Source organism: Syzygium oleosum, unplaced genomic scaffold (assembly GCF_021117445.2).
Source record: "Syzygium oleosum isolate NSW1041296 unplaced genomic scaffold, Sole_v2.1 Sole_v2.29, whole genome shotgun sequence".
In the NCBI taxonomy this organism is placed as follows: Eukaryota; Viridiplantae; Streptophyta; class Magnoliopsida; order Myrtales; family Myrtaceae; genus Syzygium; species Syzygium oleosum.
Genome location: NW_026607513.1, coordinates 3,268,818 through 3,283,405, shown reverse-complemented (window position 1 = coordinate 3,283,405; position 14,588 = coordinate 3,268,818). Strand labels below are relative to the sequence as shown.

The following is a 14,588-nucleotide window of genomic DNA, read 5'->3' as shown; positions in this document are numbered from 1 at the left end:
TTAACCCATGTAGCTCATCAACATTATCATGTTCTATTGCTTGTTGAAGCCGACTTTGGTACTCAAATACTGGTAATTACTTAAACTGTGTGGAGTATAAGAATTCCAATGCTTGAATTCTACCAACGGCGAACTGAGTTTTTTTAATTTTAAGTCCACAAGTGGCCAAAACAAGACGTTAAATCGTCAATTGACCAACTGCACAAATCTTAAATCCTGTTTTTCTACTTATCAATGTCCATAGCAGGTGAGTCATTGGCAATTGAGTTTGAACAAAAAGCTTTGCAGGGGATGAAGATAGATTTGAACAAAAAGGTGCTTGATAGTTTCTCTACTAGTGCAGGGTACCAGCCACATAGAAAATTGTCCATGACGAGCAAAAGATGTTAAAGCATGGTCATAGAGTATATTGCTAACTATACTGAAATTGGTCAATGTCATAGCATTCAAAAGAAAATACTTGAAGCAGCAGAGTTGTGCATTGCCATACACAGTTTGTCGGCGATCCTATGGTCCAGTCATTGAAAAAGTTGAAAATTTACCATTGTTAAGTTTCCGATTTCATAGGATGACGGGTAATTTATGGAATTTTGAGTTACTTTTTTGATAACCCTACCGAGAAGTAAGTTACCAATAACGAAACAAAATAGATGAATCTACGTCAAAGTTTTTCAGATCATATGAATAAATTTCAGTATGGAGTCAGAGAAGATGTCTTCAAAAACGAAGAGGAAATATTTATCCCAAATAGCATCTACTGTCAACATCTGTAGCTACATCTGATTAATGGCAATTATTCGTTTATTGTAATAAAGTCTTGGTTAATAGATTTGAATGTCATAAATGCGCGGTAAAAATCCGATAAGCATTTTATTAATTCTTTCTTCTCTTTAGAAAAATATGTCAATATATAGGAAACTTCAAATAAAATACAACATAGTTACATTTGTCAAAATCGTGTATAGCACGGGCATGATAACTGGTTTTTTATCAAAATGAATGCCCTTGACCTTTTTTAAAAGCCCAAGAATCAAGATATGTTTTGGAATGTTAGTTCTACCAGCACAAGGAAGCAATAAGCTAGACGCCGGGAATATTTACATAACTTAGTATATTATTGCAGTGTATAGTATAGGCTAATTTTAGCATTCCTAACTTTATTTGTTAAAGAATTATTAAGTGGAACACATTTTCGAAAACAAAGTGCAAAATATTGACTTTATGTCCTTCATTTGATAAATATGGGATTGTTAGAATCTAATATTTTCTTCCTTAATTAAGTTAGTGTCGAATATCATTTAGTATGGACTATTTGAATTTTTTGTTTCTATTATTTTCACTTTTCAAATTTCCTAATGTATCTTATGTTTAATTGGAAGGTATCTAAGTGTTTTTTCAGGGTTTAGCTAGTCTTTGACTATATTCTCACTATTTCTTTTTGTTAACATATTAAGTAGTAATTGCTAGGATTAGGATTGCAATCGTACTCGTTTGTTAGGTTTTGTCAAAATATGCTGTTTGGCTCGTTGGTTGATATTAGAAGGTAGAAGATTGTGGGAATGTGATGTTTGGTAACAACGACAATGGTGAAAACTGCCTCGTTGACAAAGATCGGGGGTCCACACTTTGACGGCGAGCATCTCATTGGAACCTGGAGCAGTAATTCGATGGGATGCAGCTGACTATGGAAAGTATTGCAAACTGACTTGGTGTCCTAGGGCTGGAGAGAAGCCTAAGAGGGGACAAAGAAATGACGCCGCCGGGAAATTGACCCCGAGGCCAGCCATTCGATGAATCTATTTCGTTGGTTCAAAAGTCCTGTATATCCAGAGATTTCATGAGAATGATTTTGAGGAGTTTGAAGGGTGAACCTGTACGGTGGTCGCGATTATTAAGATAGACGGATGGTCGACGTGGTGGAGCTTGTCGGGCAGATAACTGCCAAGAATTGTCACCTTACCGTTGTCCCAGAGAGTTGCATGAATTGGCTGCAAGGTTTCAACCCGAAAGATTTTATTGCAGATGTAGATCGCTCTTTCCATTGCATGTGCGTATCCATATAGCGATGAGCAAATCGTTTAGGTTGTAGATTGAAGGGAGATGCTTTTTTTTTTCTTGTGGGATCAAGTGCAGTTCGAGCGGAAAAGAGCAAATAAAGCGCTGATTAGAATGTGACATAAAATGGGAAATCTATTAAGACAGCGATCTTCGTGGATTGATGATCGAGCTGTTGTGCAAACAAGCCAGTTTCATGTTATCCTCCATAAAAACAACTAAAACCAGATTGACACTTCTATGGTTTCCGTCAATAAGGTTGCTGTTGAGCCTCAAGAGCATGAAGTTGAAGTTTTCGAATTTCCTTTTTAAGAATCGGAGGATTTGGAGCATTTTGAGCTTGAGGAAGAATTACAAGGTCAGCATTTTTTCCATTAGGATGGAGAGATGATTTTGGAGAAAAGCCCCTCTCATGTTGATCTGAATTTAGATACAGATGATATTTCGGCATAGAAATTTGAAGCGACAGAAAATCAAAAGAATTACAATAAATCTAATATTGATTACATTATACCAGAAAATTTACGGAATCAATTGATGGATCAATCTTGAAGTTCGGTTGGGATCTTTTCTTAAAGCAAGAATATTTGGATTGATTTTGTAGAGATGGCTCCGAATTCCAAGAGTACTGTAGTAGATATTGCTTTGCCACCTTCTTTAATTAAGTTATTTCAGAATCTTCATTTAGAATATAATAGTCGAACTTAATGTTTTTATTTTTTGAACTTTTTAAATGCGCAAAGCTATCTTATCTTTGATTGGAAGATCCCACGTGATCTAGTTGTTTTTGAAGGTTTAGCTAGGAATTTGTTATATTCTTAAAATTTCGTTTTCATAATTTCTTGAAAAAGGCCTGCAATTGTGTTTATTTGTTGTGTTTTATAGGATCACATAGTTCGCCTCTTTTCAGAAATACAGAAAATAGAGATATTTGCGTATGGTGCATGTACGCTTCGGGCGTTCATATTTGCAATTTGTTGCGTTTGTTTCACAGAAAATGTAACGTTTTTGGAAAATATTTTCCGGAAAATTATTTTCTTGAAAAATAGTTAGTTTTCCTTTGTTTGGTGATATGTGATCGAAAACATTTTTTGGTGTTTGGATCTCATTTGGAAAATGATTTCAATCCCATGATTTTATCTCGGGCAAAAAAAAAATTCGAATTTTTAACGTATTTTTATTTTTAAAAATAAAAAAGAAAAAGAAAAAAAGAAAGAAAGAAAAGAAAAGAAAGAAAAGAAAAGAAAGAAAAGAATAAAATATTAAAAAAGTAAAGGGAAGCAATTCCGGAAAGTATTTTCGCCTTTTAAATTAGAGAATTCACTTTCCTAATTTTATACATGAATGTTTTCCTTGATCGGAAAGTGTTCTCGGTTAACTAATCATTTTCGGCGAACCAAACGGGTAAAAGTCCGGAAAACGGATTTCCGGAAAATACTTTCCCTAAAACAAACGCACCCTTAGTGCTATTCGTTTTTGCGTGTGTCACTTTTATGAAGTTATATTTGGAAAAAAGCTCTTCTTGAAGGTCTTTATGGGCTAAAGAAATTAATAGATGAGTCCATTGCATGCAACTAATAAGAAGAGTATTTCTTGCAAACCTCAAGACTAGAAACACAGATTATATGCACGCGCGACAAGAGTATTTAAAGTAAATAATACATGGCGAATTATCCCTTTGATCCTAGTATGTTGCTGAGCCGTCTCCACGTGGCATCAACTCGGGATACAACTCGGATGTGCCTTAGCCACATGGGTATGGGGAGTGCCAACGTGGTCCCGAGCAACATCCCAAAAAACTCATACAGGAGAGTTCCTACGACCCTGTCGGACTTGGGGAATTCAATTACAAGGAAAAAACAGTAGGCAAGGCTAAGAATAGTCAAAGAGAAGTAAATAATGAGAGTGTGGGGCCATAGCGAAATAGCAACGACCGCGATGGAGGCGATGGATGCGACAAAAGCCGTGCCGTTGAGATATGCGAACGAATACAGCTGCGAGCCAGTTATTATAATGTTTCCGGCTTGATGTGGCTTTTCAATAGCAATGCCGCTGGAATTGGCAGTAATGACAGAGGAGGAATTGGCCGGGGGATTTGAAGAGTCATCCTGCCAGTATCCTCCCAGAGGACTGAGAATGGCTTGGTAAGTGGCAGTCGCAATTAAGGTAGCCACTACAAGGACCATGTTGCGAGTGGCTTCATCTTGGATGCCGAAGAAATTTGAGTACTTCTCAAAGACAGACAGTTCACTGCTAAAATACTGTGATAGAGAGAGGGTAGAAGTAGATCTTGGGTGTAACCTACTCGCAACAGCTTCATCAAAATGAGGATTCACTTGGAAGATGTCCAGAGCCGTCCTATTCTGGAAGTTCTTCACATTTACATTTGTATACCCAATCAATAGCTTGATGATCTGGAAGAATTGCAAAGAGAACAAAATGAAGTATGTATCCCTTCAATTTCAATTGCTGCTTTCTTACTGGCTTTACTATTGTGCACAAAGTGAGCTCATGCCATGTAGGTTTGAATGATGCAAGTGACACAACGATCAACGAACAAAGGGAAAAATTTTACTAAATCTGATTTATCAAATTCAATTATTCAAACAATGTAGTGAAGTCCTAAATCTTTTTAAAAAGTGCGATCTAATCCCTTCACCTTAAATTATTTACGTGAAAGTTACGAATATCCCATGTGAACTGTAACAGACGCGAATCCACAAAAGTGATAACCCTAATAACTATGATCTTTCATTAAAGTATAGGCCTTAATTACGTCAACCTGAAAGGCTTAGGATTCAATCGCATTTTGTATATTAGTTCTCTTGCTATGGAAGAGAAAGACTTCCTAAGACAGGTATATTTATATCCTTGATGCATAAGATCCAACCGATCAAGGAGTAATTTTCCGATCCACAAAGTGATTATTTTATGGTTGTATCGGATTGTCTTTGTTAGCTTCCATTTCAGTAGCTTCTATCTTGTACAATATTTTCCGTTGGACTGATTTTGAAAGAAGGGAAGAGAGTTCGCTAATCCATAAGAAAAATGAAATAATAGAAACGAATGAATTAAGTTATTGTTGTGTTATGTAGGAGTAATTATGATGTAAAGAGTTGGAAGGAAATTATTCATCCAACTTAAAAAGATTTAGAGCTCTCAAAAAACTGATATTTATAGGGGTTAAAAGGGAAACGATCTTGATCATAACTTTTCTCTCCACTTACTAAAATGTTTCCTTCCCTTTTCTCTATAACCTCCAACCAAAACATTGTTAGGCCAATTAAATTGAACACAAAGTGGAAGCATCACGAGCTTAAAATAGATTTCCCACTTTTTGAAGTGAAACTATGGCTTTGTTTTGATAAAATTGAAAAGTAAGCGCTAGTGTTGATAATCTTAAGCAGTGAAAATAGAAATAAAAAAAAATTATTTGTTGATAATTAAAAATACATCACTGAATATGATTAATTTTTTTTCCAAATATGAAACTATGATTACTATTGATAGGTTTTAACAATATAATTGGGAAGCCATTATACATATTACTATATATTAGGTGAATGTTTTGACTGAATTGAGTCATTTAAGTCAAACACCAATTAGGATTATCATACAAGTTGGATGTCATCCAATTCTAAATTCTTAAATTCGAGCACTTAATCTATTTTTCAAACATGCCCATATTTATATAATAAATTAAACGAAAACAATAGGAAAACAATCTACGTACTCATATAATCACTATCTTAATGAGTATTTGATTTTTTTATATATATAGAAGCACTGCTTGTTGACCTAATTTTTACAACGCATCTGAATGGCATAAAAAGTCTATTATATGTTTGGATGGTGAGTGATTTAGAGAGAAATGAAATGATTAGAATAATCACTAAGGAAACAAATGAAGATAAAAGAAGCCTACCCTCCCGTGATCAAGTGGCCGGGAAATTTGTCAGAGAGATAATTGGAAGTAGAAGAGTGGGAGCGAAGGAGGGCCAATCCCCCCCTTATTCCTTTTCTTCTCTTCATCTAAAGAAACCAAGCAAGGTGGTCCCGTTCAAATCTCCTCATTTTCAATTTATTCTAAAACCATGTACTTATTACCATTGTATTTTTTCCTGGATAAGATTGTGTTGAATTGAAGGATCGAACAATAAAAGCACAAATAACCACAAAAAAGATGAATTATACCTCGGTCTGCCCTTCGAATGCAGCAATATGTAAGACGGTGTTACCATCTTGATCTTTCCAGTTCAAGATTCGTGTCAGACAGACTCGTCTAAGCCATCCAAACAAAACCTTGAATGCTTTGAGGTTGTGGTTCTTGACGGCAACGTGCACCGCAGTCTCGCATCGACTCGTCAAGTCTTCAATAGACGATCGGCAAACAGATAGGAATTCGGCTAGGAGCTCCAGCTCATTGTCTCCTTCTTTTCCCGCGACATAATGCAAAGGGGTGATCCCACGTCGTCCTCGGACTTGAATCAACTCGGGGTCAAGGGTTATCAGTGCTCTCGCGGTTTGATAATGCTCGTGTTGCAAAGCCAAGTGAATGGGGCTGTAACCCTCTGGATCTAGCTTCCGAGCGAACTCTGGCTTCAAGATGGCCACCTCCATGGCTACTTGGATTTTCCCGGCAGCTGCAGCGATGTGTAAAAGAGTATTTGGGAAGGGATCCTCAGATACACGATCTAAGAATTTTTGGTCCTCCACAATTAACCTATGTAGCTCATCAACATCATCATGTTCTATTACTTGGTGAAGCCGAGGGTCCATAGTTTTAGGGAAATGTAGGAGCAGAGGGGCTTTGCTCGTCGGTGATCGATGGAAGTACGAGTAACGAACTTGCAAAATCATAAATAGTGCCCTAGTCAACCAAAATGTAATTAGGCGAGTCATTGTTTATGATTTATCCCGAAGGAACAATTCAACTGGTTGGGTAGTCTTTCTCTGTCGGAGAACTTACGTGCAAATATTGTCAATCCGTGAGCCAAGATAAGTTAAATTAATCGACGAAGTATAATTAATACTAAGCCAATAATTAGGGGTCTGAATTTTTTTTCTTAATATAGTTGGGTGTCATTTCTCCCCAACTACTTGAAGTTGTGGAAGTAGCGGCTGAGGCTGTCTTGATTAATCACAATTACACCCACCTGGTACGCAATGATGGTTGTTGACACCTATTTTTAATTTGCCCAAAATTAATTGCAAAATTTAGGAATTAATTTTCTTTAATTCCTAAAACAAAAAAAATATTTCTATTTAAATGCATTGCATATAGACATTAGGCATATGTGAATTAATAGGGCCTATTAGAGCATATTTTCTTAAATTTTAAACAAAAATTTTAAAAAAAAAAAAAAAAAAAATCGAGTCGGGCCGGGTCGGAGCTGGGCCGACCCGGCCCATTTCTTTTTTTCCTTTTTTTTTTTTTTTTCCCCGGGCCCGGCCCCTTTTCCTTTTTCTTTTTTTCCTTTCGCGCGGGCCCAGCCCACTTCCTTTTCTTTTTTTCTCTCCCCTCGTGGCCGGCCCAAACCGGCCTCCTTTCCTTCTCTTCCCCTGCCTGGCCGCTCTCCTTGCCCCCTGTTCTCCCCTCGCTCACGACGGCGTGACGCACGGCGGCGCCCGCTTCTCACCGTCGCCGTGCCGGCGAAGGAGGGCCGGATGAGCATGCCGACGGGACTGGCATTAATGGCCAGTCCCGTCCTCCCCAGTTCTCGGGCTCGCCCTTATCCCCTCCTCCCTCTCGCCTCCCTGTTCCTCTCGGCCCCCCCTCTGCTCTGCTCTGCTCTGCACCGGCCTGCTATGACCGCGAAAGTCGCGGGACAGGTAGGCCGGTGCAGGCCATCGTCACGCCGACGCGGGGAGGCACAGGTTCGTCGTCGCCGGCTATAATAGCCAGAGAGAGAGAGAGAGGCCGGTCGGCCATTTTAGAGAAAAACACAGAGAGAGCGTGAGAGTGTGAGCTGAGAGAGAAAGAGGGCTTCCGGCGGCCACCGCGCCTCAGCTTCAGCCATCCATCCCCGCCGAGCCGACGGCGGCGCCCCCGAGAGCCAAAGCCGCCCCGGGTCGGCCGAATTGAAAGAGAAACAGAGAGAGAAAAATTGAGAGAGAAAGAGAGAAAATAGAGAGAAAAAGAGGAGAGAGTTGGTTATTGCAGGTTCCCAGCCGCGTCGCCGTCGCCCCCCGATCAGCCGGAAAGCCCCAGACGTGCCGTCGACGGTGAGCTCTCCCCGGGTCCCGAACCGCCTCTGTTTTGCTCTGTTTTTCTGTTCGGTTTGGCCGGGACTCGCGCCGGCCGTTTCGCGCGAATCCCGGCCCATACCGTCCTCCCCCGCCGTCCGTGTGTCCTCACCGAAGGTAAGTTGGTCGCTGAATCCGCGGTTCGCGGAACAGTCGAATTTGTTGTTTTCGATCGCGCACGCCATCCGCTCGACAAAAGTCCTCAATGAAACCAGTTTTTATTTTGGTCGCCGGCCGGCGAACGGCGGTTGGACGGTGACCCCGGTGGGTGGAGAGGCTCGGTTTTACTCCCGGGGAGGCCAATTTAGGGCGGCGGCGCCTGAGATGCAGGTCCCCGCCGGCGAGAGCCGTTTTGGCTTCGCCAGGCGAGTACCGCTCCCACGGATTCGGCGACCGGTTCAAATTGACTGACCGGTCAACGGCAGGTCGGATCCGTTGACCCGGGTCAGTTCCGACCGATCCGGTTGGGCTATTGGTCCGACCGGGTCAACGGCCGGGTCGGATCCGTTGACCCGGGTCGATCCGACCGACCCGGTTCAGCTGGTCCGACCCGGGTCAACGACCGGGTCGGATCCGTTGACCCGGGTCGGACCCGACCTTGGTCCGGATCCGCTCCTTTTTATTATTTTTATTTTATTTTATTTTATTTTATTTTATTTTTAAAATTTTTTTTTCTTTTCTTCTTTTTTTCTTTTCTTTTTTTTTCTTTCCCTTTTTTATTTATTTTATTTATTTAAAAAAGGTTTCGTATTTTATTTTATTTTATTTTTATTTATTTATTTTATGTTATTTTAAAAAAAAAAAAATTTATGTGATATATTGTTGTTATTTTAATCTAATGTGATATTATACATGTTTTTTGTCTTGTTTAAATTAGACAAACCTAGGATTACGCGGTAGTATTTTGCATGATAGTTTTTATTACCGTTGTATTGTTATGCATGTTTTTAATACAATTGCATGAGTGTTGTGTTTTTGAATGTCATCTGACTTAGTTAAGGTTAGAACTTTAGGCTGCATGAATTGCTGCGTTCCTGACTGCTGATCGTTCCTGATTATGCACTCGCTTGATCACCTCACATGTTAGGAGAAAGGTCCTAAAATCAATCCAAATTGCCTGACAAATGTTTTCAGAAATGAATAGGGTAAAATGGTACCGAAAGGGCATTAGTTATCCAACTAGTGTAACCAAGTCCCCGAATTCAGTTAATCTCTGGTTCGTAGGAATAGGGTGATTCTCCCATCACCCTATTTGGGTTTCTAATCGGCCCACCCCAAATCGATTAGTGGCGACTCCTTGGTATAAACCACTTGCATGTTAAATACTTAAACCCTAAGTCGCGATATGGTATGGGCTTGGGAGGGCCCGAGTTAAGTCCCGAACCTAGACTTAGCACGTACCAGGCGAGCCCCCCTTTTTTGCATGTTGTTTAAAAAAAGGACTCGGGAGTTCGGTCGCGACAGACTGGCGACTCCACTGGGGACTTGCATTTTTTAAAGTGGACTTAAGCCAAAAATTTTTGTCTTGTTCAAAATAATTTTTGTTTGGCAGCAAGGACTCCAGGTATGATCCTGACATTAAGGTGTTATTTGTCTTGCAGGTTCGAATTGATTGTTTATAATTTGTTGTGCATGCTTTAATGATTTAGCACTACACCGTTGCACACACAACTACACTGCCGGACCTGGGCCGCGATAGGGCATGTTAGGATGGTGTTAAGAAAGATACGACCTCGAACGCGAGCCCGCGATGTAGAGGTTGCCTTTCTTTTCTCCGAAATTTATTTCTAAAAATCGTAAAGAAGTATCTTTAGCCGCTATTCGCGTGACTATAAGATATTCCTTTCGATTTGGCCGAGGTTAAAAGGACTTGACACCAACGCGAGACTGCGACGGTCAGGCACCCTTTTAACTTCATGTTGCTGAACCAGTCTAAATAGAAATCGAACCTCACTCCTCATGCGTATGTCTCTGTGATTGCCATGGTTCCTGGTAAAGTAAGTTTTCTATTCATGCACTTTGCAATTTATTTATTTTTATATATCCCGGTCGGTCCATGATTAGTCTAGGTTAGTTGTGAATTTAATACCGTAATCGTTTTGGAAGAAATAGTTACTAAAACTTTTTTAGAATACTTACTTCCAATTCGTACCTTTATTTTTATAAACACATTACAAATCATTGTTTTCCCATACGATTTCTTGTCGTTTTCAAAAAAAAGGAAAAATTTGTGTATAAATAAAAAAAAAAAGGCACCCCGGTAACACTACCAGCGCTTCGGCCTGGTGGTACCCGGGAGTGAAGGTGGTCCGAGGCGACCGGGGTTCGAACCCCGGGGACGCCGTTTGTAAGGAATATATAAATAAAAACTTTTTTTTTTTTGTTTTGCTTCTGATATTTTTTACAAATAAAAAATGCGTGATAGACAGATGCAATACTAGGCTAAGTCATGGACTGATCATTTATGAGATTTTATACTCATTCGTTGCCATTTTTTTTCACAGGTAATTACGAATTATACCAACCCGCCAAGTAAAAATGGCTGAAAAAGATATGACAACTCGTGTGGCGGACATGGAGACCGAAATGAAGCAAGTCTTCGCCTTTCTTCAACAACTCTCAAAACAAGTGGAACATCTGTCAGTCCGCTTAGACCAACTCACCATGACTCCATTTCGCCATCCAAGACCAGGGTTGATGATTCAAATGGAGCCCTCCGGTCTCAACCAAAAGGGTAAAGATGTCATGGCTGACAATGTCCACGAGTCCCCTGATCCTAAGGAATTGAGCACCCTATGCCCAAAGTTCATGCAACATGAACAATACAAACCCAATATCCCTCCATCACAAAAGCGAAACAACCGGAGACAGTTCACTCCTCTCCCAGGACCTCCGTCTCAGATGCTGGCAATACTCCGGAAGAAAGGGCTGCTCTCCACTGAACCAAAGCGACCTAATCCTGAGAGCTTTTCAAACTACAATCCGTCTAAAAAATGTGATTATCACATGGGCGAGGTGGGACATTCAACTGATGGGTGCTATACTCTTAAGCACCGAATTCAAAACCTGCTGGATACCAAGACTTTCTCATTCGAGACCAGCGAAGGGAATGGGCGCAAGCCCGCTTGAGTAGAACTCCTCTCATCCTTTTGCATGAATCCCTGGAAAAGGGGCTATCCTTGCATTTTGTTTTTTGTAGTCATTTCTGCTGGAAGAAATGTCTTTTTGAATTCACCCTCTTTTGAGGTTGTAAATCCGTGTATTGTAAATAAATAATGTTTTGAGGGCCTGAGGAAGTATCCCAAACCGGCCCGTTGATGATATCCAGCCATGTAAAGGAAAGTGTTCTGAGGCCCGGGCTTCCTCATGCTTCCTTGTTTCTAAGCTTTTGAAAATAAAACAAATGTTTTATCATTTTTCAAAAGGACAAAAAAAGAATGGTGGAAAAGCGTGCATGCTCTTAGCCCTGTTTGTTTTTCTAACTCGCTCACTTCGTGTGTCAGAGCATACTCCTTTTTGATTTGTTATTACGAAGGGACATTTGAAAATGACACAAGCTGAAGAGCACATCAGCCCCTGGTAATGATCACGGACCAACTCATCTGATAGGAGCAGTCCAAGCGAAGATCATCCAACCTTCAAATGACACATGGGGCAAATCTCATTACTACCAGTGGGTGATATCAGCCCCAGAAAGTCAAAGAGAATGCTAAGCATTCCTTGACTCCATGATGAGCGGAACATCATTTTGTACAAAAGTCGGGGGCAGATCAAGAAAAGATTACCCTTTTTGAAAGAAAATGTATGTCTTATTCCTTAACAAATTTTGGAAATGACATTCCATCCCTTTTCTTTTGCAGATAATGAACTGGGGAACATGCTAGACTCTGATGTGCTAGCGAATCGGATAGAGCACCAATGTCGGGACCTCTCGAATGAAACATGACGAAGAAGTGCTTAATTAGAAGAGTAGACTAGGGGGCATGCGATCTCCCAGTCCATCAAAAAGGTGTATTTCGTTCCTAAAGTTCATCCACTTTAGCATAGAAATGACATATCTTTTCCTTTTACATAGGACAAAATTGAGTAAAGAACACTCATGGTACAAGTAGCTGGAAAGGACTTTGCATATGACAAAATGGTGTCAAGGCAGATCCTGACAACCACAGAAGTCTCGATGGTAGTCATGCCCATGTTCGTCAAAGACCTTTAAAGTAGAGATTAGCTTTGCTGCGAAGTTCCCCATGCAAGCAATTGCACATATCCTGTGTATGTCAGGAATCATATGATTCCCGAGAAACTCCCCGACGTACCGGAGCCGCATTGACACAGCATCCGCTGACAGTAGAACCCTCTATTCGGGAGCACCCCTAATTATAGAGGATTTCATTCAAGCTTCGAGACCAAGAGTATGGAAGAGCAGACTGAGACAAAGAAGGCTGAACAAAGTAAAGAGGAGAAAAGACTCTGCTAGCTTTGAAGGCAAAATGGAAGAAGGGTAATTTGTATCGTTCTCAATTTACCCTCAATTATCTCATTTCTAACATAAGCTCCTGTTTTTGTCAGAAGAGAATTATCGACATCCGAGGAAACTCAAGGAGTTGTCAATTTAATTTCAAATGAAGGGAATCACGAAGGGTAATGTTGTATCGTTCCCAATTCCTATTCCCTCAAAGAGCCGTTCATTAACACGGTCTTTCTTATTGCTTTACAGGTTTACCTCGTCGCTGTTACAGCGTAGGTAAGTATTTCTTTCCCTTAAAACTTTAAGAGTTGAAAGAATCAAAAGAATGAGGAAACATGTTAAAGCAAATAAATGCTTAACCTTCCCCCAAGTGCATCGCATGCCTTTTGGAAAGAATTTTGCATGGTAATTTTACCTGTTTAATTCACCAATTCCCTGTGAAAATTTTGACAATTCGACGAATGGTGTCGAACTGCTCCGATGTATCGAACGAGGTGTCTCAGGATGATGAGAGGCAATCCTTAGTCTATACACATTCTCACGTACCAAACCCATGTAAGATGAGCGAAAAGGTTCCACTTCTACAAGGTAAAGGAGTTTCTCGCATAAGGTACGGTAGCCAAAATGACGAGAGGCAGTTCATTTCTCTGCCTCATACACTACCATTAATCCTTTGCTTGACCATTTGAGCCCATACACTTGGAGGTTCCTTTCAAATTACCCCTGTCAAGAACCACCCCACATTGGGGCAGCTTGAGGTAAATCAGCATCACAGGGAGAATTCAAATTCAGAGGGAGCAAGAGGAGCGTCCCTCTCTTTCGATCACCGCCCCTATGACTTTGGCCTCGTCGTTTTCACGGATCCGGTGGTCCTCGACAGAGTCTTCCAAGACAAGCACACCATCGACGGCCGGACAGTCGAGGCTAAGAGGGCTTTGTCAAGAGAGAAGCAGCAAACTAAAGCTTGTCCAAAATGCCAACATCTTATTGATAATAGTGATGAGCAAGACAAGAAGGATGAGGAGTTTGTAATATCTAAAATTTTCTATGATCATCAGCTGCAACAGCTCGCACAAGGTGAAAAGATGAATAGAAATTTTCTTGCTCTCATTTGCATTAATCTTTGAGTGTTTTTATTGCAGATGAACTCTCGCGATAATTTGAGTGCCCTAGAATGACGAAGAGCGGTTCTTCTTCTATCCCATACACTCATATCCCTTGCTGGCCCAATTGAGCCGGCGATTTCATTTCGTACCAACCCAGTTGGTGATCATCCCCTACACCGGGGCAAGGCAAAAGTCACCACAGCTTGAGCATCAGGGTCCAAAGTACCGAATCAAGATGAAGACTCCAAGAGCTTAATAACATTGTTCTGCTCAAATTTGTTTAGGCTAGTCCTAACAACACCAAAAGAGCAGCAATAAAATGCTGAAAACTAGGGGCATGAAAAAGCAGTGTGCCTGGTAAAAGCAAGGCCAATGCCCGTGAATAAAAAATCAAAGAAAAAGAAAAAGGAGAAGAAGAAAAACGATGAAAAAGACGACCCCAAAGGGTTAAATTTGAGTTCTTCTTCGATACAAATTCCTACTTTAGGAACTCTGTCTTGACAAAGATCTGTCACAGAGATAGAATGGTATCCAGGAAAATGCTTGACGCAGAAGCTCCTCAAGAAAATGTTGTCAAAGATGCTAAAACACGGGATTACCCAGGGAATTGTCCAAGAGGATCCTGATGATGAAGAAAAAGACAGGTGACAATGCCAAGATGATCACCAACTCTCACCCTTACACACATTTTTTAGCCTAACGATCCTTTCGTTTCT

At 40.6% G+C, this 14,588-nt stretch overlaps 1 protein-coding gene across 1 annotated transcript; it reads right to left on the bottom strand.

Annotated features, from left to right (window-relative positions):
* Positions 1–3,725: 3,725 nt before the first annotated feature.
* Positions 3,726–6,903, bottom strand: LOC115662105 (ankyrin repeat-containing protein BDA1-like). The gene is made up of 2 exons (XM_030584290.2): positions 6,250–6,903; positions 3,726–4,469 (listed from the first exon to the last, which is right to left on the bottom strand). The coding sequence occupies exons 1-2, from the start codon at positions 6,832–6,834 to the stop codon at positions 3,726–3,728; spliced, it is 1,329 nt and encodes a 442-aa protein (XP_030440150.2). The 5' UTR covers positions 6,835–6,903.
* Between the last annotated feature and the right edge of the window lie 7,685 nt (positions 6,904–14,588).